Genomic DNA, 22,192 nt, shown 5'->3' with positions numbered 1-22,192 from the left:
TACAAATTTGTTCAGCAATTCAGACTCTTATTTTTGAATAAGTAAGGCTAACTGACTCACACTGTAATTACAAATGATTAATTAAAAAAAAAAAAAGAACCACAATACAATTAAAAAGAGATGATTTATCAATTATTTTTCCCACAAAATTGTCTGTTACTAAAAAAAAGCTGCATATGTTTACGGTAACATTTTTGTTTTCCGTACAATTGTGACCAAGCTTTCATTAACATAACCAGTCTTTAGAAAAGGCATGCAGTTTTCATCAAAGTATTCATGTAAAGCATACAAACAAAGAAATAATCTGTAGTTTTGAAACCTCCACTGTAGGCATATTTCTCTCTTTTTTGATGAAGTGACGTATAACGTGCGTGTTGGGATCCTCTTCCACTTCATATTAATAAAACCAAGGGGAATTATGTCAGTGAGCGCAATATTCCACTATTTCATCGTCCACTACTACGCAATCATGAGCTGCAGTAAGACCTCCCTGTCGACAGGCGTCCTAATATGTCGTTGTCCTTCCTTACAAGGAACCGGGGAAGTACATCCGTCTCACATGTAACCCAAGTGACCTCAGGTTTCAATGCGTGCTGTCTGGATCTAAATCATTGTGAAGCTGTAAAACACCATTGTGGTCTTTTCACAAATATAATTTAAATCTTATAGTTGAACTTGACTTGCGTCATATTTTAAATGGCTACCATCCAGGAGCTCTCTCCAGACTCTGGCCGTGTGGAGACACGACCGCCCGAAGATGAGATCGAGGGTGATGATGAAGATGAAGAGGTACTTGATTGCTTCTACAATTTTGCTTGATATTAAGGAATTTCCATATATTATTGGACAATGTGAAGAAACAGACCAGAGCTTGTTTAGTGCTGGGCTGGCCAATATTAGCTATTCAGCCGGCCAAAGCATGATATTTAGCATGCGTTTTAAGCGAAAGAAAGGTTTTAAGTAGTTCGAATATCTCTCACTTTTTATTTAATTTAATTTCAAACATTTGTTCTGCACAAGTGACTTCTCCGAATATTTTATTTTAGATAATTCATATAATATAACATGAATTATAATATAATAATATTTTTAATACATATAATGTAAATGCATGCATATACACAATTCATTGTATTTTTTATATATATATATATATATATATATATATATATATATATATATATATATATATATATATATATATATATATATATATATATATATATATATTTATTTATTTATTTATATATATATATATATATATATATATATATATATATATAGATATAGATAGACAGACAGACACATTTTAAAATAATATTTTAGGTTATAGCATTTGCCATTTTAATATCAATGTTAATATTTCACTTTCACAAAGTTTTAAATATAATCATATTGTCTCATTGCTGGTGCATTTTAGAGACTTCATTTTCTAATGTGATGCTTTTATTTGTTCTCTCCCAGCTGGATGAAACACTGTTGGAGAGGTTGTGGGGTCTCACGGAGATGTTTCCCGAATCACTGCGGTCAGCAGCTGAAGCATCTGCACAGTGTTCGCTATCTGTAGCCAAAAAATGTTACAGGTGGGATGCTGGCATTTGACCTTATTATTAAAACCGTACTGGTGCTTTAATTGTGCTTTAATTGATCTTTTAGGCTACACATTTCAGCAACTTTTTTTCTCCATATTCTGCTTTCTTGTAGTTTCTCCCGCTCTGCTCTATGGGTCGGTACCACTTCCTTTATGATTCTGGTTCTGCCGGTTGTCTTTGAGACTGAGAGGTTACAGCTGGAGCAACAACAATTACAACAGCAGAGACAGGTAAGTTGCACCAAAGTCCTGAATATGAACACCTTCCTTGTGATATCATACCCACCTAACTAGGCGTGAGCTGTATGACCAAAATCTTATTTGAAAGAATGGGTTTTTTTTATCATAGTAATGGTATAATTATTTTTGCTCAAAAGTCTTTAAAAACATCTTTAATCTTTGGTTGTAACATCACAAAGCAAAATATTATCCATACAAATTAAAGAGTGTTATGGAATCTTGTGTATTTAAAAAAACCCACTAAAAACTGTAATATAATAGTGATAAACACAAAATCTGATGGGTCTGCCATATTTAAAGCTCCAGACTGCAACAGTCGTGTTCTGGAGGTCCCGTTTGTTTTCTCCATTGGGGAATGGATTTTTCTGTACCTTATAAATTATTCTGCAGAGGAATCTCCCCTAATAACAAGCAAACTGTGCTAAAAGAGCCATCCACTACCTTAAAGGGTTAATTCAGCGATTAGCATATGGCTTTGTATCAGTAGAAACCCATATCCTCCTGAGACAAGAGATTTATGCATTATATTTCTGCATATTCCTCCGATGACGCAAATCGACGATATTTGCGTCATCGGAGGAATTTTTGGCCAAAAACTACAGCCAGCAGAGGGAGCTATTTCCTCATGTTTTACACCCACGCATTGGGGATGGGAGATCGCACTCACAGCTCAGCTTGCAGCTGCAGGCATTCATGGAAACTGTACTATGCTGAGCAATGTAAGTCTTTTAACTTCTCAAATTAATTTCTATGAAAGTTAAGCTTCCAAAGGCATGAACTGAAAACGTGTCAGATTGAACACGCGTTGTGAATGAATGCCGCGAATGTGGTTGCGATTACCTCAGCTCCCATCACGAGAGCTCATCAGCTCATTTATCTAACTCCTGCAGCTAGTGCTCAGTGCTGTGAAACTCGCGCGGTGACTCACTCATTATATTGAATAGACACGTTCAGTTTTTAATTGTAGTGTCTGTTCTCTAACTCAGTCACAGTAATCCAGTAGCAGTGGCTTTGGGAATGGCCTCACAGGGCAGCGAAGCATTCTGGGAATTGTTGTCTTTTATCCCCCTGAGATTAAAAAAACATTTTCTGTCTTTTCTCAGTCTAGAAAGCACCAAATTCAAAAATAATTTCACATTTCTACTACATTAATGACCCAGTTTATTCATCTTTCCAGCTCTGAAGTACCCATTTAAAGCAAAGCCAATGACGTATAAGTCAGTCTCCCTACACTCTCAAAGACTACTTAAATATTTACACAAACATGTCCCTCCTTGTCCTTTGATTTTGTTTTTTTTATCATTATATTTTTTAAAAGTTTGTAATGTTATTCACCTCATAGCTGCTATATTTTAAAATAACGTGACTTTTCTTTTTGAGAAATATAAATTACTTTCTAATTTGTAATTTTTCTCCTTTTTAATAGATTTTGTTAGGTCCAAATGCTGGAATGTCTGGAGGAATGCCTGGAATGATGCCTCCTGCTCCTGGAAAGCTGTGATGATGTATATGATGTATATAATGTAACATCCATGAGTTGTAGAAGAAGAAGACGGGGAAAGAGAGAGGGAGCAGGAACTGGAGAAAAGAACATGCTGTGGTTGGTCCACATCAATAAGTCATTACCCTGTATAGATTCTGTACAATGGCGATCTGGGTGACTTTTTATGAACTTCCCTCTCTCTCTGCCTTTCTCACAAAAACATTCTGCATAGACTGATGTCCAAGCTCTGAACTTTTACTTTTTTTTATTATAGCTATCTAATAACATGTCTTTCAGAGATATTCTATAGCATCTGTTGGGAATATTTTGACTGTGTTGTAGGTGCATTATATTTCTAAGAGAGTGTTTACGGTAAAATGTTTCGCATTGTAATGCCGGATCAACACTGAAGTTGTAGAGAATCTATACAGCATTTAAAAGATCTGTAATATTTATGAGGGCACACAAAGCCAATGTTGATTGTAAAATTTTCTGTCCACAAATTACGGTTGTTTCTTGTTTTTGATTCAGAAATGTTAAAACCTTTAGAGGTGGTTCTCTACCAAAAGTGTCTTTTACAGGTAGAACTAATGTCATGCAAAGCTTCTGCAAATGTTATTCCACCAAAAAAGCCATACAGTGTGCAGAATCATCGTGAAATATTTGAGAAATAATGTTTCAAAGTACTTTCAATAGTGAGTAATACTGTTTGCTCCACATGATGGGAATAAAAGCAAGTCCTCCTCTGACTCTCTTTTGTGTAACTTATACTTTACATTGCAGAAGGACTAAACTGCGTTATTTCATATTTTCATGTTTCATGAAGAGCTTTAGGTGAAGTGCGCCTCACTTATTCATGCAAAATAAGTCACAGATTTCAGTTGGACGTGATGATTTGATCAAAATAACTGCCTAACATTAATAATCATTTAGCAAGGACTTAAATATAACCACAAATCAAATCTGTTAACAAAATTTCCTCATAAAGAAGATACTATTTCTGCCATAGAAAGATGAGATTAAACATAGTACGAGTAGAATACGATTATGCGAGTCCGTTTTCCAGTTTCCATAGGTGGAAATGACGCCACAACAAGGAATGGCGTCAATTTAAAAGTCCTAGTTCGTAACAGGTAAAAAAAATCCACATAAGAAATATGGAAATTATTTATAGTTACTCCACGTTTTGTTTAGATTTATTTAACAAACGCACGTAAAAATAAACGTGCATTTTATAATAAAATGCACGTTTATTACTTCATCAGCAACAAATTAAGATTCTATATGATTAATAGATTAAATAATATATGAATGGCTAATTAAATGTGTCATCATGTATCAATTCCCTAATAACATTATATTAAATAATTATGCAAATTAATGTTAATTACCAAAATGGATCGAAGACATGCATTTCAACTTCCAGTTGTCTGCTTTAATTAATCATAATTTAATGATTTACAAAGGTAGTCTATGACTTTACTTGTTGAGGCACATCGCTATTAACTAATTGTTAAGTAATATGCATTTGTGGTTATGGGTTTAGAATTCAAAGTAGCCTTGTTAATAGTCATGTCCCTCAACAAGTAAGTCATAACATAATTATACGAAATGTATGGCTTCGCCCCGTTGTAATAATTAACACGTTCATTTACATTATTAGTTAATATAATATGTTAACTTATAGGCAATCATACATTATGGCACATTTAACTAGCCTAAATAATAACAATTTATTGATTACATAATCTATTAGTCATATATAATCTTAATTTGTTGCTGATGCAGTAATCATTAATACATGGTTTAGTTCATAATGAGTCATCATGATTATCTGGCTGGCTGCAAGCATTAGGCTAATTAATGCATATTAGTGCCCAAAGTGTTACCAAAAACGTTTTACATTACAGGTCGGTTTTAGGTAAAATAGAGAAAACAGATACATTTAGATGTATATAAGCGTTGGTTGTAGTTAAAAAAAAATCTCAACATCAAAAAAGTAAAACTTCAATGTGCGTGTGATACTCGAGCTGTCTGACGATCAGAGCGCGGGACAGATGCGCGGCGCGCGCTGATTCTGAAGTGTCACTCAGCACAGCAGCGCGAGATAACTGACGTGAGCAGATCCTGTCAGCGTTCTCTGAGGAATAAACGTGAGGTAAAATGTCATTTTCATTTCTTTTTGTAAAAAAAAAAAAAAAAAAGTTGTTACACCCTTACGACGATAGACATGACACTTACTTTTCATTTGACAGATACAGCGAGACAGCTAGCAGTTAACAGGTAAGTTAACAACGTTACGTTAGCGGATTAAAGTGAAAACACTTTGGATCTACGTTCACTTATCTAACGTTAAATTATTGCCTATATTGACTTGGTTAACTGGTGTAAGAAGCCGATGTATTTACGTGTAAACTTTCTGTTTAAAATTATCCATAGTATGAAAGGTATGAAAGTTTTGGAAGAACAAGCTTTGGAGGAAGAGTCAGAGTATCAAGAAGATGAGGTGATTCACGTTCATTTCTATGAGCCTTAATGCAATTTAAGTCGTGTTTCAAAATGTATTTAATGAAACCATAAAAATGTAACATTTGTCTTTTACTGTTTGTGTATAACATTAATCAATTTCATATATATTTCTATCCTCCCCACCCCTGTAGGAATCATTTTTCCAAGACATTGAGCTCTTACAGAAGCATGGCATTGTAAGTAAACTAATGTTATTATAAAAGATTAGATACATGATTAATGTGATTAAATCATGACTTTCTCTCTTAAGAACATGGCTGACATTAAGAAGCTGAAGTCTGTGGGGATTTGTACTGTCAAAGGCGTCCAGATGACCACACGCCGTGCTCTCTGTAATGTAAAGGGACTGTCAGAGGCTAAAGTGGACAAAATAAAGGAAGCTGTTGGAAAGTTGATGGTAATTTCATGTGACTTCCTGTAATTTGTTAGCATAATACATATTTTATATAATACATAATACATATATTGTGTAGAGTTAATCTCATAGAAAGTGTATAAAATATAGTATTTTTTTATGTAGACATGTGGATTTCAGACAGCATCTGAGTACATTATAAGAAGGAAGCAAGTTTTCCACGTCACAACTGGCAGTTTGGAGTTTGAGTAAGACATTTTTACAGCTCTAAAATACTGAGCCCCACAGATGACATGGAGAGAAAAATGATATCTTGGCCTTGTTTGTGGCCAAAAATTAATAAGTTGTGGGAAAAAATTCTTATTTGTGGCAACAATATCTTTTTGCCCCACATGTCATACTGGGGCTCCATACTAAGACAGACCTGTTTTATCTGATAAAAGTTCCATTATTTTACACAATAAAAGAGAAATGCTTTTTTCATTTTCTTTTTTTTAGCAAACTCCTTGGAGGAGGTGTGGAGAGTATGGCCATTACTGAGGCTTTTGGTGGTAGGGTGGTGTTATGATTATTAACTAAAATTAAATACATTTCCCATACATCATTTCTACCAAAAAGACATGTTTTTGTCTTTGTGAATCCTTTCCCATGCCTTTAGAATTCAGAACGGGAAAGACTCAACTCGCCCACACACTGTGTGGTAAGAACAATAGCGTATTTTGTAAATTTTATTTATATATATATATATATATATATATATATATATATATATATATATATATATATATATATATATATATATATATATATATATATATATATATGCAATTTAATTTGAATTTTAGACCATTAATGTCACTCTTTCTCTCTTTTTCTTAAGTAACTGCTCAGCTTCCTGGTGAATATGGATATTCAGGAGGAAAGGTCATCTTCATTGATTCTGAAAACACCTTGTATCATTTCTGCATTTGCTTTCTTTGTGTCAATTGATTTTTCTAAACCTGTTCAATATGGAGAATCCCTTTCCTCCTTAATAATTGTGAACACCAGTCGGCCTGAGAGGCTGAAGGACATAGCTGACAGATTCAATGTGGATCATGAAGCTGTACTGGATAATGTGCTATATGCACGTGCATATACGAGTAAGAACTTTTTTAAGCTGTTTTACTTAAAGTTTTGACATTCTACTTTGGAGTTTAACAGGCCCATAATGAGGTACCAAAACGTGTTTTTCCATCTTTTTTATTCATAGGTGAGCATCAGATGGAATTATTAGACTTTGTTGCAGCCAAGTTTCATGAGGAAGGAGGTGTTTTCAAGCTTCTGGTAAGTTTGAGAGATAGAAGAAAGACACTTTAAGGGTTAGGTTAATTCAACAAAAAATGAAAATCCTGTCATTAATTAATCACCCTCATGTCATTCCAAACCTGTAAGACCTTCGTTCATCTTCAGAACACAAATTAAAGGGGTCATGACTGGCTTTTTACATTTTGTTTTATACTGTTGTCTAAGGTGAACTTATGACGTTTGCGTGGTGTTTACATTCAAAAACATCATAATGAATAAGTAATAGGCTTTTTTCTATCTTGGTTTTTAGCCTTTCCCATGGAATGCTCTGTTTTTATGGGCGTGCCGCACTTAAGACTCGGAATGATTGGATAACAGTTTTGCATATTAAAAAGAGCTTTGGCTCCCTTACACATGAGGAGAAATGGCAACTGGAATGATTCACCCACAGGGCTTGCAAAATGTCTTTATCAAACAAACACAATTATTTCTCATCCACCTGCAATTAATTGGAATGTTATTTTTTATTACTTATTACTTGGCTGGCCCGATCGGTGGATATAACTGCAAACCGCATCAGTAAATGACACACACACACACACACACACACACACACACACACACACACACACACATGCGCGCACCCACAAGCCAGTATGTGCATCAGCAAAACTTCACCTCAGACAAATCAGCATGTTCAACATTTCCGCAATTGCATTTATCCTTCAAATTACCAGTCAAGAGAGTGAAGAAAGCACATTAAAAAGGGAATGTTATTTCACTACTTAAAGCCCTGGCCCATAAATGTCTGATCACAAATTGCATAAAAATTGATGAAACCAAAGAGTTTCTGAACCACACATAGGCAGCAAAGTCATTGCAACTTTCATGGTCTAGAAAGGTAGTAAAGACATCAGTAAAATAGTCCATGTGACTACAGTGGTCCAAGTTCTACGTCAGAACCCCGGCATACCATTGCAGGGCTCGACATTAAACATGTTCATGTGCTTGTCCATCCGACAAGTAAATCGGTCAATCACTTCAATGTATACTTGTCAGAGTAAAAAATTGGCTTGTCCGGGAAAAAGTTAGATTTGTGTGTGTGTGTGTGTGTGTGTTGTAAATATAACTTATTCTTAAGCAATATTCTTACCTGTGTTCAATCAGCTTTGACATATTTTAAATCTGCATATTTGTGATATTTTTACCTTTCATTTTTGCCCTAATATTATTAAATATGGGCATCAGGTTTCATATTATATTCTTAAATTTGATCCATACAACAAATTAAAATAAGACACTATAGAGCTGTTACCAATCAAAATAAATAATTTACACTGAAAAATTACTGTACAACTGTATTGAATAATGTTATGAGATTTTTATTTTTGAATAAACAAAATAAATGTTGAAAAGTATATAAAAACTAAACCACCAGTAGGTAGCAGCAGGTAAGTCTTAATGAGTGAGTCATTAATTCAAACGATTCATTCAAGCGACTGATTCATTCAAGAATAAGCCAGGCCCTGTCCCAAATGGCACACTTCATGTGCACTTACGGTCTTGTGGACTTATAATGGCCATTGCGTGCGCATGTCCGTTAAGTCCACAAGACTGTAGGGTGTCCCATTTGTCATTTAAGTTTAAAGGGTGGTTGCGAGCGCCCCCTTTGCGGCTGCTAAGCGCCCTTGGTGCGCACTTCAGCTGAGCCTGCAAGTTTGCAAGCTACGCAGAGGACTTCTACCCGGCAGTCAAGCGGCATTACCTTGTGAAAGTGAGGACTTAAGGAAGACCGTGAGGGTTTAGGGTGCCATTTGGGACAGGGCCAAAGTCGTTTACAAACAGGTCCGTGAATCTTTCATACTGAATCATTCAGTAACACTATTGCTGTGAGAGACGTTATGGTTCTGCTGTTTAGAACTTTGTTGCTTGGAATCTTTGTTTGGAACAATTTTTGCTGCTGAAATATCATGAAATATCATGCTCAAAAAACCTGTCTCAGGCGCAATAATTCCGATCTTTCATGTATTCATACTCTTGTGTAATCGACGCACCATCCTAAATAAACCCGTCTCTTCCGGGATACCCAGAAATTTTGAATATTCCGATCTAATATGATTTCTGACCTGTAAGGTTGCCAGTATAATAATCATACACAGTGTGTTAATAGGCCAGAGGAGAACTGGCACCCCGACTGAGTCTGGTTTCTCCCAAGGTTTATTTTTCTCCATCATGCCCTGATGGAGTTTTGGTTCCTTGCCACTGTCGCCTTTGGCTTGGCTTGCTCAGTTGGGGACACTAAAATTATGATCAAAGCTATTCAACTAATTATACAAATAAAATGTATGAATTAGGTTTTATTTAATTCTATAAACTATAATACGGATATGCCAACATTGTCGCTATATGATACATTAAAATTAGCTGATAACATCACTGTTTTCTCCAGAACGACTGTACAGCCAAATCTAATTTTGTTGCAATATTATCCTGTTTGACACTGTGAAGCTGCTTTGACACAATCGTCATTGTAAAAGCGCTATATAAATAAAGTTGATTGATTGAAATAGAACAAAAACACTCAATATTGCATCTAAAATGTTAGTAACTAAATGTTAATTAATTGTTTATGGAACTGTCATGAAATCAGTGTCATTTTCAGTCATGATGGTATTCAGGAAAACATCACGTTTGGTTGTGTGATGTTGTTTAACTGTATCATGTTATAAATATTAAAACTTAACATTTTGCATAAAAAATATTCTCGTCGCTTCATAAAATTAAGGTTGAACCACTGTAGTCACATGGACTATTTTAACAATGTCTTTACTACCTTTCTGAACCTTGTAAGATGCAATGATTTTGCTGCCTATGTTTTCCTCTCGGATTTCATCAAAAATATCTTAATTTTTGTTCCGAAGATAAAGGAAGGTCTTACAGGTTTGGAATGTGAGTAATTAATGACAGAATTGACATTTTTGGGTGAACTAACCCTTAATCCTTAATTGTAAATGTTCTGTGCTTTACATTTTTAGGAAGTGATTTTACTTGATCTTGTGGTCTTCAAAAATTAATTTTTCACAGATAATAGACTCAATCATGGCTCTGTTCCGAGTGGACTTCTCTGGAAGAGGCGAGCTGGCTGAGAGACAGCAGAAGCTTGCACAAATGCTCTCCAGACTGCAGAAGATTTCGGAAGGTCTGTAAAAATCATCTTCTGTTATATAATATTGGGAATAAAGACACTACATAAGCTCTTTTAAATAACTTTTTCTGACCTTCACTTTATCAATAATATCCATCATTTGTGGGATATAGAGTACAATGTGGCAGTGTTTGTTACCAACCAGATGACAGCAGATCCAGGAGCTGGAATGACGTAAGTAGGAACACAAAATAAGTAGGAAAGGGAATGTTGGGGAATTTTAAACTGATTATTATGATCTTAGATTTCAAGCAGATCCCAAAAAGCCCATTGGAGGACACATACTGGCGCATGCCTCCACCACACGCATCAGCTTGAGGAAAGGACGTGCTGAATTGAGAATTGCCAAAATATTTGATAGGTAATTTCAAGATTTTCTCTGTGACGCTTTACAATGAGCATTACATTACATAGTTACAGTATTTATTAATCTTTGTTAATAAGAAATACATAATGATGTTAGCTCATGTCCATTAAAAATATTAACAAATACAACTTTTGATTTGAATTATGGATTAGTGAATGATTAACAAATTAACATAACCAAGATGTTTCATAACTAAGATAAAGAGAACACATACAATGCACAAGTTTTGCATAAATTTACGTTATGTAAATCTATGTATAGATTTAGACAGTTATAGTATATGATTATCATTTGATTTAAATGCAGCAAAACACATATTTTTTTCTACAGCCCAGACATGCCAGAAAGCGAGGCTACTTTTGCCATCACGGCTGGAGGAATCGCAGATGCCAAAGACTAAAAATCCACAGAGAACATGTCACATGAATATATCAATTTGGTTCAAGATGGAATCTGTTCAAGTTAACACATTAACCTGTTGTACCTATTTTTTCTTTAATCTATTGTCTATCTGTTTATATTTTGTTTATATATTACACATCTGTTTATATATTGTATATTTTTAATATAATTTTTATTTATACAGTGCCTTTTTATTATAAATTGAATACATAAAAACAATTCAATAAAAACTATTGCACATCAGTCACATTTGTATTGTTAAAATATTTCCATTTTTGAATGTTGTACTTGTAGATTTATTTGAAATTTATGATGGTCTTAATTTGAAAAGCTGTTGATGTGGCTATCAACACACATCGTCTCTGCTTTCACAGTCCACGTTTCTGCACTGCGCGCATGCAAGATTCAGGATCAGCTAACCACTAGCTACACGTCCATGGTGTCGCATGAAGAAGACTAGGCGCCCCATGAACCATTTCAGAACATTTACGAGTTGCCCAATCCATCAGTTTACCTGGAGCAGATACTGAAAACACAGCAGACTGCCTTGTGGGTTATAGAGCAACCCGCTAGAAACGTCAGCTATTCTAGTTAAAGCCACTATGGACTCGAGAGACATAGCTCCTGATTCATGGGAACAGGAGGACGATGTTGAGGCCACGGCTGATTCCGAACTTCAGTCCGCCTTCATCGGGCTCAACGTTAACGCTCCGGAATTCGTACCATCCTTTCTTACTCGGGGTCCAGCGGAAAACACTACGTCTGATGGTAAACTAACAGCGTTAATAAACCGACTGACAGCATCGATGCAGTCTAACCATAAAAGGGCTTTTAGCTGGAAATGTTTCCAACGGCTTAGCCGAACAGATGCCAGTATTTGAGCGCTACATTTACAACAGTCGAGTAAAGATATTTTCATTGTACATAGTCAGGTCAGGTGTACATTACTACTTTATAATGTGTTGATTTAGGCCACTTTAATACACATTTGTGGCCTGTCATAAACTAATGCCCGTCTAGACTTGTGTGGCCAGTTTGGCAGCAGACTTCACAGCAGGATATCATTCATTCATGACGTACATAACATAGCACACGAAATTATCTAGCACTCGTTTTAAAAAATGTATTAGTATTGTGTGTTTATCCAAATGTTTTCACGTAAATAATTGAACAACACTAATGCCAAATATGATTAAAATGATATATGAGATGAAGTTATTGTAGCTGTATTATACTACACAGGAGCGGGTCGCCCCCTCATGGGATCTGCGGTGTTGGTCACATGACCAGCTGTGTCGTACATTTGAGTTATAGTTAATACTAATATACAGATGACATGCTGATAATATTTGACACCCGTCTGTTTCAGGTTATTTAGTTTGTATAAATTACAAGGGGGGCATGTCCACACCAACTTACAAGCAAAGAAAATATTACAGTCAGATAAATGTACTGTTTGTTGTCACCTGTACATTGAAATTATATGTATTCAAATTCTCTCACACACAGTGAGATAAACAATTTAATTAAGCTAATGATAAGATAAACTATTCCTAAAGATGGCATGAAACAGAAGTCGTAATAGTCTTTTCTTCCCTATATTGCGGGCGTTACCTCTGAGGAGGCAAGGGAAGCAGTGCCTCAAAAACATTAATTGAGAAATCCATGTTACAAAAATAAAACAATGCAATTATAACAAAATGTGATAATAAAAAGTGTATAAATCACATGTTTTTCCAAAGTAACACTGATCAACTGCGGCACCAGCAGGTAAAGTAACAGTAGAAGGGCTGCTTCTCTCTTGCCTCTCTTGAGATCATTGAGTTTTAACAGACCCCCTAAAGCGTGGTGGGTTTGGTGGGGGGTAATTGAGAACGATTGGGGTAAAGTCTCGTGAGAGGAGGCAATTCCTCTATCGTGCTGATTGGTTATGATTGGAAATTAACAAAATTATGCCGTTAATGGAAAAAGTAAACAACTCACCCACTGGATCACTGCTTTATAACTTGTGAAAATCAAACCTGAAATGGCCTGACAACATGATATGGTATATCAGATATATCTTTGTGCATGTCAGTGTTTAACAAGCTTTGATTGCTGCTCCGAATATAAGGAATGTTTAGGGAGTTCATTTTGTCTATTGGGAATTTGCTATTGCTGCAATCATTCTCACCCGACCTGACCTGACCCCACCCCTAAAAAAAACCCTACCCAAACTGTGACGTGGGCAAATCAGGTAACGCAGTGGAATTTGGAAAACGCCCTGTTTATGACCTCACCCACTGATCGAGTAACTCCTGATACTGTCCTGCAGAGGCCTATACTTGAGTGAGTAGACACACCAGAAGAAAGGTTATGTTGATTAAAGAATATGAGGTATGAGGGCACATTATTTATTTGTTTTAAATGATGCGCACAGATAAATTATTTACAATAAATACTGCAATAGGCTTTTTCCATAAAAAAATAAGAATCGTCCATTTTGATTTCATGGTGACTCTTAAACGGACAGATTTTTAACTGTAATTTAATGTTTTCCAGTCATAAACCTCATATCTCTCCACAGGTACTGATGCAGTGGCAAGCATGGAGATCTCAGAACCAGTAGGTATGTTCATGGTTTTGGATAGCTGTCTATATCAAGGTAGACTCTGCTTTTCTGCTTTGGTTTTGTGTTCTCATTTAGTGTTGCACCTCAACTAATGCTGCTTCACCAGCCATACAGAGGGCAACTTTGGCTTGTTACATCAGCACTCGTGCTCATATTACAAGCCTTATTTATCCCTCCAGCTGCAGCTAGTGACCTAGAGAAGCAGATGACAATGTTTCCAATATTGCTTGCATTTTATATGTTCAATTACCTGTTTAGTAGACCTGACAAAACAGCAAACACATTTCTTAATTTTGTGTCATTGTAGCTTGTTGCTTAGATTGTGTATTGTAGTTTCTGTCCCTTGTTTAATTTTCTTTTTTTTTTTGCCTTAAAGTGGTTCTCAACCTTTTTACTCCAAGTCATTTTTCCACCACTGTTAATTCCCTCATACCCAAGCTGATAATAATAACATTAAACATTCAAAAACATATTTCAGTTTAATGTTGTTCACCTTTATTTATTTTTTAAGCAATTTAATTAGGATTTTGTTAATATAACTACATTTAAATAATTTTAAGACTTATTGGGGAAGTCCCCTCTGGAAGTTTGTCAAGGCCCCCTAGTGGCCCCTGTACTCAACTCTGCTTGAGAAATAAAGGAATAAAATCCTAAAGGAATAGTTTACCAAAAATGAAAATTCATCTACTTATTTCTGTTCCATACTCTTATGACTGACTTTATTCTTCGGAACCCAAAAGGAGACAATTTTTGCTGCATGCAACTGTAAATGGATGCAAAAGCACTATACATGTGTCATACAAAATCATAAAAGTAGTCCATACAACCTTATCAATTTATGATTTGTTACATTTAAATGTATTTAAAAATTAATTAAATGAACAGTTTTAGATGTGTCTATTTATTTGTCTATCTATTTATAAGTGCTTTATTTATTTACATTTTAATTTTTAAATGAATACATTGTTAAATTTTTATTTTTTTTATTTTTTGACAAATAGATACTTTACCCCAAAATAGAAATTCTGTCATCATTTACTTACCCTGACGTTGTTCCAAACTTGTATGCATTTCTTATTTTCTTTTTCTCCACAAAAGAAGATGAAGATGAATTTGAAAAATATTGGAACAACATTTGGAGCCGGCTGACTTTCATTGTATGGACAAAAATACTAAAACAGAGACATACAAAAAAAAATCTTTTATATTTCACAGAAGAAAGAAAGTTATAGCATTTTGGAACAACATGAGTGTGATTAAATGATGACAGGATTAACATTTTTAGATTAGCTATCCCTTTAAGAAGAAAAGTTTTTTTGTGTTTTTTGAAAAGTCATATTTTTCATTTTACAGTGAATAATCCCTAACTAGTCTCTTAGGTTTGCTTTGTCCTCCGTTGTTTTTATAATACAAAGCATTTACATTGCTTGAAATATTTCTCAGGATGTAGCTAAAATATTGTTTTACTAAACAGCTGAGCTGACACAACTGAAATGACAGACTTATTATTGAAGGACTAGGTTAGATACTGTATCATTTTAACAAGAATTTTTGTTGGCTGGTTTCTACATTTTCCAGGAACGTGGCATTGTGTTTTAGTAAGTTTTAACATTGAATCCTGTGCCCACTAAATGCAAACGTGTTCCTGTGAATGTCCCCACAGCTACAGTGGAGAACGGAGAGACAGATGCCAGCGCAGTGGAGACGTGGGAGCAGAAGGGCGAGCTGGATGAGGAGGAACCAGGAGATGGATCCCCAGCTGACACTGGATGCTGTGGGGATGAAGAACAGGATGAAATGATGGAGGAGGATGAAGAGATGCCGACCCCCAAGCTGCCTCCTCCTCTACCAGATGCCCCTAAGAAAGAACATGTGAATGTTGTGTTCATTGGACATGTGGGTATGTTAACATGTTTTTTAAATACAGTTACAGATACAATGTATGTCAGCATTATCTTGTTGATTTATCATTGTTTTATATGTTTATAAAGCTATTCAGCTCTGGAAAAAATTAAGAGACCACTTTAAAATGTGCAGTTTCTCTGGATTTATTATTTAAATGTATCTGTGAGTAAAATTATATTTTTTCATATTTTTTTTACAAACTACATTAATTTAAGTTTAATTTAATATAGACTACATCAATTTAAGTTTATATTAATTTTTAAACAACACAATACTAGTTTTAACATAAGAAAAGTTCAGAAATCAATATTTGGTGGAATAACCCTGATTTCCGATCACAGCTTTCATGTATCTTGGCATGCTGTAATCTGTGTATTGTGACACCTTTCTATCTGAACCACCATTCACTTCTTGAGCAATTTGAGCTACGGTAGCTCGTCTGTTTGATCGGACCACATGGGCCAGCCCATGTGCATCAATGAGCCTTGGTCACCCATGACCCTGTTGCTGTTTCTCTACTGTTTCTTCCTTGGACCACTTTTGATAGACACTGACCACTGCAGACCGGGAACACACCACAAGAACTGCAGTTTTGGAGATGTTCCCAGTTGTCCAGTCATCTCAATTAGGCTATTTTCAAAACCTCACTTAAATCCTTACACTTGCCCATTTTTCCTGCTTCTAACACATCAACTTTGAGGACAAATGTTCACTTGCTGCCTAATAAATCCCACCCACTAACAGGTGCCGTGATGGAGATAATCAGTGTTCTGCCTAATTTATGTTTATTTTGTACAGATGCAGGCAAGTCTACAATTGGTGGGCAGATTATGTGAGTGAACCATGATTCTTTGACAAAGTCAGTTATATATTATGATGTACAATGTGACTAAAAGCACATTTCATTGTTTTCCATTAAGGTATCTAACTGGTATGGTGGACAAAAGAACGCTGGAGAAATATGAACGGGAGGCAAAAGAAAAGAACAGAGAGACTTGGTAAACAGATTGTTTTATGTACGCCTATTCATGGAAATGAGGCATAACAGAGTTGTGTGGAAATTATGACCTTTTTTAAGGATGATCTTCAGGAAGGTCAACTTAAGTTTTGTAACATAAATGTTTTTAGTGTCACTTTTGAGATTTTTTTTTTTTTTTTTTAAACGTACTGACCCCAAACTTTTGAATGGAACTGTAGTGTGAAAAAACATGGGGTTTTGTTAAAAAGCTTTTTCTAAGATAAGAAACCCTAAAGGCATAGTCACCTTTAGATGGCTTTTCAAATATTCATGCCTTTTTGATTTAAATATTTGTTGTCATGATGCAATCTTTGGGGAAATGACATCTCGATCATTTGTATATACTTGCAGGTATCTTTCCTGGGCTCTAGACACAAACCAAGAGGAAAGAGACAAGGGGAAAACAGTAGAAGTTGGAAGAGCCTACTTTGAGACTGAGAAAAAGCACTTTACTATTCTTGACGCCCCGGGCCATAAAAGCTTTGTACCCAACATGATTGGGGGGGCATCCCAAGCTGACTTGGCAGTGCTGGTGAGTTCCTCTTGAAATGCCTCTTTTATTTGCCTCGCAGCAGAGAAGATTATTGCTTATAGCTCTGTAGCCAAAGACATTAAAATTAATGTTTGTTGGATTGAGAGTACAAAATCAGAAAAAAATATTTGGTAATAAATCTGTAAATTTCTTTTTTTTTCTTCACTTATTATACATACTAATATATAGTATGTAATAAGAAATTTGGTTTTATGAATCAAAAGTAAAAGTACTTTCTATTTAAGAATCCTTCATAAATATTAAACAATCCTTCACAAAATGTATCACAAAATGCTTACACAAAGAATATAATAAGCTGCACAACTGTTTTCAACATGAATAATAATAAGAACTTTTTCTTGAGCATCAAATCAGCATATTAGAATGATTACTGAAGGATCATGTGACACTGAAGACTGAAGTAATGACGCTGAAAATTCAGCCTAGCCATCACAGGGATAACTTATATTTAAAAATATATTAAAATAGTTAAGTTACTTTAAAATGTATTGCTGTTTTTTTTTTACTATATGTTTGATCAAATAAATGCAGGCATGTTGAGAATAAGAGACTAATTATAAAAACCGACCCCAAACTTTTAAATGGTACTGTACATATAAATTAAAATAAATAAATAAAAAATAATAGGTCTTGGCTTTATTTTGTCTAAATTTATTGACCCATGTTTTCCTTTTCTGCAGGTCATCTCTGCCAGAAAGGGTGAGTTTGAGACCGGTTTTGAAAAGGGGGGTCAGACAAGGGAGCATGCCATGCTGGCCAAAACAGCTGGAGTCAAACATCTGATAGTCCTCATCAACAAAATGGACGATCCCACTGTGAACTGGAGTTTGGATAGGTGAATTAAATAGAGTTTGACTTCTATCATTTTTATTCCAGTCAATTGACCAATTAATACACTTTTAACCTACAGATATGAGGAGTGTAAAGAGAAGTTAGTGCCATTTCTGAAGAAAGTGGGCTTCAATCCAAAGAAAGACATTCACTTCATGCCCTGCTCCGGAATGACTGGAGCCAACCTGAAAGAGACATCTGATTTGTGCCCCTGGTACACGTAAGTTTAACACAACATTTTTCAGGCTACCGTGAACATATAAAGGTGAAATCCGAGTGACAATTGGCGGTTTACTTCAACTCTGAACTTTTATAGAGGAATGGCATTCATTCCACATCTGGACAGCCTGCCAAACTTCACCAGACCAACTGATGGCCCCATCAGATTGGCTATTGTGGATAAATACAAGGTAAGTGAAAGATGGAATGGTTCTCGTAACATTTGATGTCAAGTTTAATGACATTTACATATGCAGCATGCTCCTCAAAACCGCATCTGTTGTTCTGAAATATAATATTCTGAGTGTCTATCTATCTGCTTCAAATACTGCTATTGCCTCAGTTTGTGCTGATGATACACAATTATTTTAAGGCAGTGTTTTGGCAGGAAAGCATCTAGTAAAATGGAATGAGGAAATTGTTTTCTCAGCTGTTCTCTTCCCAGTGAGACAAAATGTGTGCGTTATTATGAAACCAATAAACTAAAATAGGTCCTGTGTTCAGCATATGTAATGAGATTAAGTTCAAGTTAATTAAAAGCCTTGCTAGAGCTGACAATTTCCATCAGATTGAAGTGACAGTAATTGGACTGAAAACCTCTTTAAATATACTTGACACCAAATGCTACCAAGTGAATTTAGGCATCACGACATTATAATGTAATTGTTACAATGTTATTAAATAGTGTTATCAAATGATTTGTTTTTAAGATTAACTTTAGTGAGTGTTAAATTATGGCAGAGGTAATCGAAATGTAAAAATGGAGGAAATGTTTAGGCACAATTAAATATCCAATAATAAAACATGTAAAATAGTTATGTTCTCGAATGAGAGATTTATTTTCTATTAAAACTGTCTTCTACTTTTTACAAAAATTCTAGGCTATTAAATTAATAAAGGCCCGTTCACACCAAGAACGATAACTATAAAGATAAATATGTCAGTATTAGCGTCCACACCAGCAATAGATATCGTTCTGTTTATTTTAAAGGGATAGTTCACCCACAAATGAAAATTCTGTCCTCATTTACTCACCCTCAAGTTGTTCCGAACCTGTATGAATTTCTTTCTTTTGCTGAACACAAAGGAAGATATTTGGAAGAATGTTCGTAACCAAGCAGATCCGACTACAATTGACTACCATAATGGGGGCAAAAATACTATGGTAATCAATAGCTGCCGAGATCTGCATGGTTAAAAACAGTCTTCCAAACATCTCCCTTTGTGTTCAGCAGAAAAAAGAAATTCATACAGGTTTGGAATAACTTGAGGGTTATAAATTCAGTAAATGATTTTCATTTTTGGGTGAACTATCCCTTTAAGGATGGATTCTGATTGGCTGTCAATGTTTTTATCTTTCACCAACTGGTTAAAATTGTTAAAGTGACTGCAATTATATTGTTTCTCTAAATCGTTATCCTTATAGCTGTGGTGTGAAGTCTGCTTTTCTTTAATATTGAGAATTATATCATTATATTTATAGTTATGTTTATAGTCCTTGGTGTGCCTAGACCATAACACTTTTAAATGCTACATGTGAATTTAGGCATCACAGCATTGTAATTTTACTGTTATAATATTATCATTTAGAGTTATTAAATTATTACTATTTTTCAAGATTAACTTTAAGTGAGTGTTAAATGACGGCAAACGTAAAAACAAATAATTATTCAATAATGCATTTAAAAACTCTAACATCAGCCCATAACGTTGCTTTATAATCTCTTGTGCAGGACATGGGCACTGTGGTGCTTGGAAAACTGGAGTCTGGAAGTATCGGGAAAGCACAACAACTCATTATGATGCCAAATAGGGTAAGACTGTACAAAACAACAAAATGTCCTTCTTGTTTTGTTGGGTACAAATACAGTATGTTGTTATCGCAACCGTTATGGATTTCCCCATTATGTTGAATGATCACAGTCAGTGTCTGAAACACTGTTTGTTCTTATTTCCCAGCACACCGTGGAGGTGTTGAGTCTTCTCTCTGATGATGTGGAGACGGAGTACGCCGGGCCTGGTGAAAACCTGAAGCTCCGGCTCAAAGGCATTGAGGAGGAAGAGATTCTCCCAGGTTTTATCCTATGCAATGCTGAGAACCTCTGTCACTCAGGGCGCACTTTTGATGCCCAGGTAATGATTCCAGCACTGACGGTAAAAATTGTGAATGTGACCTCACTTTTTGGAAGATCTAATAGCTTTTTTCTTTCTTCTTGTTCACAGATTGTCATTATTGAACACAAATCCATTATATGCCCAGGTTACAATGCAGTACTACACATCCATACCTGCATAGAAGAAGTGCAGATAACAGTAAGTTGTTTTGTGGGTGTAAAACATTCATTCAAATCTCCACGATAGTGAGAACCATGGTTTGGTAGCCTAAAATATTAAAGCGTCATGTTCCTCAAAAACCTCCTCAAATAGGCATTAATCTGTCTGGTGGACAAGAAGACAGGAGAAAAGAGCAAGACTCGCCCACGCTTCGTCAAACAAGACCAAGTATGCATCGCACGTCTTAGGGCTGCAGGAACTATCTGCTTAGAGACTTTTAAAGACTTCCCTCAGATGGGACGTTTCACCTTAAGAGATGAGGGTAAGATATGTCGAAAATATAACATGACAATTCAAACATGTATTTTCATATCATACATAATTTTTCCTGAATACTAAAACGAAGGTGCTATTTGTTATGTTTTTTAGGTAAGACAATCGCAATTGGCAAGGTGCTGAAGTTGGTACCTGAGAAGGACTAAATGTGTTTAGAAGGACTTCCGTGGTGCACTCTGGGATTGAGGAGGATGCAGTGATGTGTGCCTGCCAGATGTCCTCCATACTGCTCCATCTTCCCACTGTGGATCAGTCTAAGAAAATTACTTTGGAAAAAGGACATTATCAAAGTGACAGTATCAATTTTAGAAAGAATATTAATATAGAAAGACAAGCTCAGTGTGACAGCTTTCTCATATTGAGAGCTCAGCTATGCCACTCATGTAGCCACTCAATTTTTAAAGCCAGTTTCTCTCTACTCTACTCTCTATCACATTTTCAAAACTTAAAATGGATGCAATTTTCTTTGTAAGAATTGGCTTTTAATTTCAGAGGGAGTCATCTCTTTGAGAGGTCAATGCCGTTCAAAAAGAACATTCAGATCATTTCCCCCCACACGAGAATGCAGGGTCTCTGATTGCATATCACTTCATAACAACATCATCTGGACAGTTAGAGACGGCTGACTGTTTCATTATGGCATGAAAGGGGTCCTTACAGGGTCAGAGCTTGCCAGTACCCTTGCTCTTTACCTGGAAAGCCCTGCATAGAGTCGTAATTGTCAAGATCAGGTCACACAAGAGGCCTTGGTCCTTAAAATAAAATGACACTTATGTAGAGATTTAATCGTGCACATGATGAGCAGAAGAAGTTGTTTACTGTGATAAACCACAAATACACCCATGTGGTTAAAAAAAGAATGTGTCACATCAGCTGGTGTAAATTCTGTACACTCCTGTTGGGGATGTAAACATAAAACTTCCACAAAAAAATAAAACACTAAAATGACTTTAAATGAAAATAAATATTTGCTCTTAGTTTTTGTT

At 35.4% G+C, this 22,192-nt stretch overlaps 3 protein-coding genes across 4 annotated transcripts; all 3 read left to right on the top strand.

Moving 5' to 3' along the window:
• Positions 1 to 531: 531 nt before the first annotated feature.
• tomm22 (translocase of outer mitochondrial membrane 22 homolog (yeast)) lies at positions 532 to 4,063 on the top strand. The gene is made up of 4 exons (XM_067429383.1): positions 532 to 789; positions 1,465 to 1,583; positions 1,705 to 1,822; positions 3,258 to 4,063. Exons 1-4 carry the CDS (start codon positions 697 to 699, stop codon positions 3,330 to 3,332), a joined length of 405 nt encoding a protein of 134 aa, XP_067285484.1. The 5' UTR covers positions 532 to 696; the 3' UTR covers positions 3,333 to 4,063.
• Positions 4,064 to 5,249: 1,186 nt separating this feature from the next.
• Positions 5,250 to 11,581, top strand: dmc1 (DNA meiotic recombinase 1). Of its 2 annotated transcripts, none has more exons than XM_067429677.1 (15): positions 5,250 to 5,472; positions 5,570 to 5,597; positions 5,754 to 5,820; positions 5,975 to 6,019; positions 6,094 to 6,240; positions 6,364 to 6,446; positions 6,697 to 6,749; positions 6,857 to 6,898; positions 7,079 to 7,151; positions 7,249 to 7,340; positions 7,451 to 7,524; positions 10,570 to 10,684; positions 10,804 to 10,864; positions 10,935 to 11,051; positions 11,388 to 11,581. In XM_067429677.1, exons 3-15 carry the CDS (start codon positions 5,755 to 5,757, stop codon positions 11,455 to 11,457), a joined length of 1,038 nt encoding a protein of 345 aa, XP_067285778.1. In that variant the 5' UTR covers positions 5,250 to 5,472; positions 5,570 to 5,597; position 5,754; the 3' UTR covers positions 11,458 to 11,581. The 2 variants fall into 2 exon arrangements, with proteins under 2 accessions (XP_067285778.1, XP_067285779.1); XM_067429678.1 differs by having other exon boundaries at positions 10,946 to 11,051; positions 11,388 to 11,524.
• Positions 11,582 to 11,830: 249 nt separating this feature from the next.
• Positions 11,831 to 22,183, top strand: gspt1 (G1 to S phase transition 1). The gene is made up of 14 exons (XM_067429630.1): positions 11,831 to 12,227; positions 14,026 to 14,067; positions 15,734 to 15,970; positions 16,774 to 16,807; positions 16,896 to 16,973; positions 17,345 to 17,525; positions 18,227 to 18,381; positions 18,457 to 18,597; positions 18,694 to 18,787; positions 20,330 to 20,410; positions 20,556 to 20,729; positions 20,820 to 20,909; positions 21,024 to 21,192; positions 21,300 to 22,183. Exons 1-14 carry the CDS (start codon positions 12,062 to 12,064, stop codon positions 21,350 to 21,352), a joined length of 1,695 nt encoding a protein of 564 aa, XP_067285731.1. The 5' UTR covers positions 11,831 to 12,061; the 3' UTR covers positions 21,353 to 22,183.
• Positions 22,184 to 22,192: the final 9 nt, after the last annotated feature.

This window comes from Pseudorasbora parva, chromosome 21 (genome assembly GCF_024679245.1).
Source record: "Pseudorasbora parva isolate DD20220531a chromosome 21, ASM2467924v1, whole genome shotgun sequence".
Classification (NCBI taxonomy): Eukaryota; Metazoa; Chordata; class Actinopteri; order Cypriniformes; family Gobionidae; genus Pseudorasbora; species Pseudorasbora parva.
The sequence above is the reverse complement of the archived record's forward strand: the minus strand, read 5'-3'. Positions and strand labels throughout refer to the sequence as shown.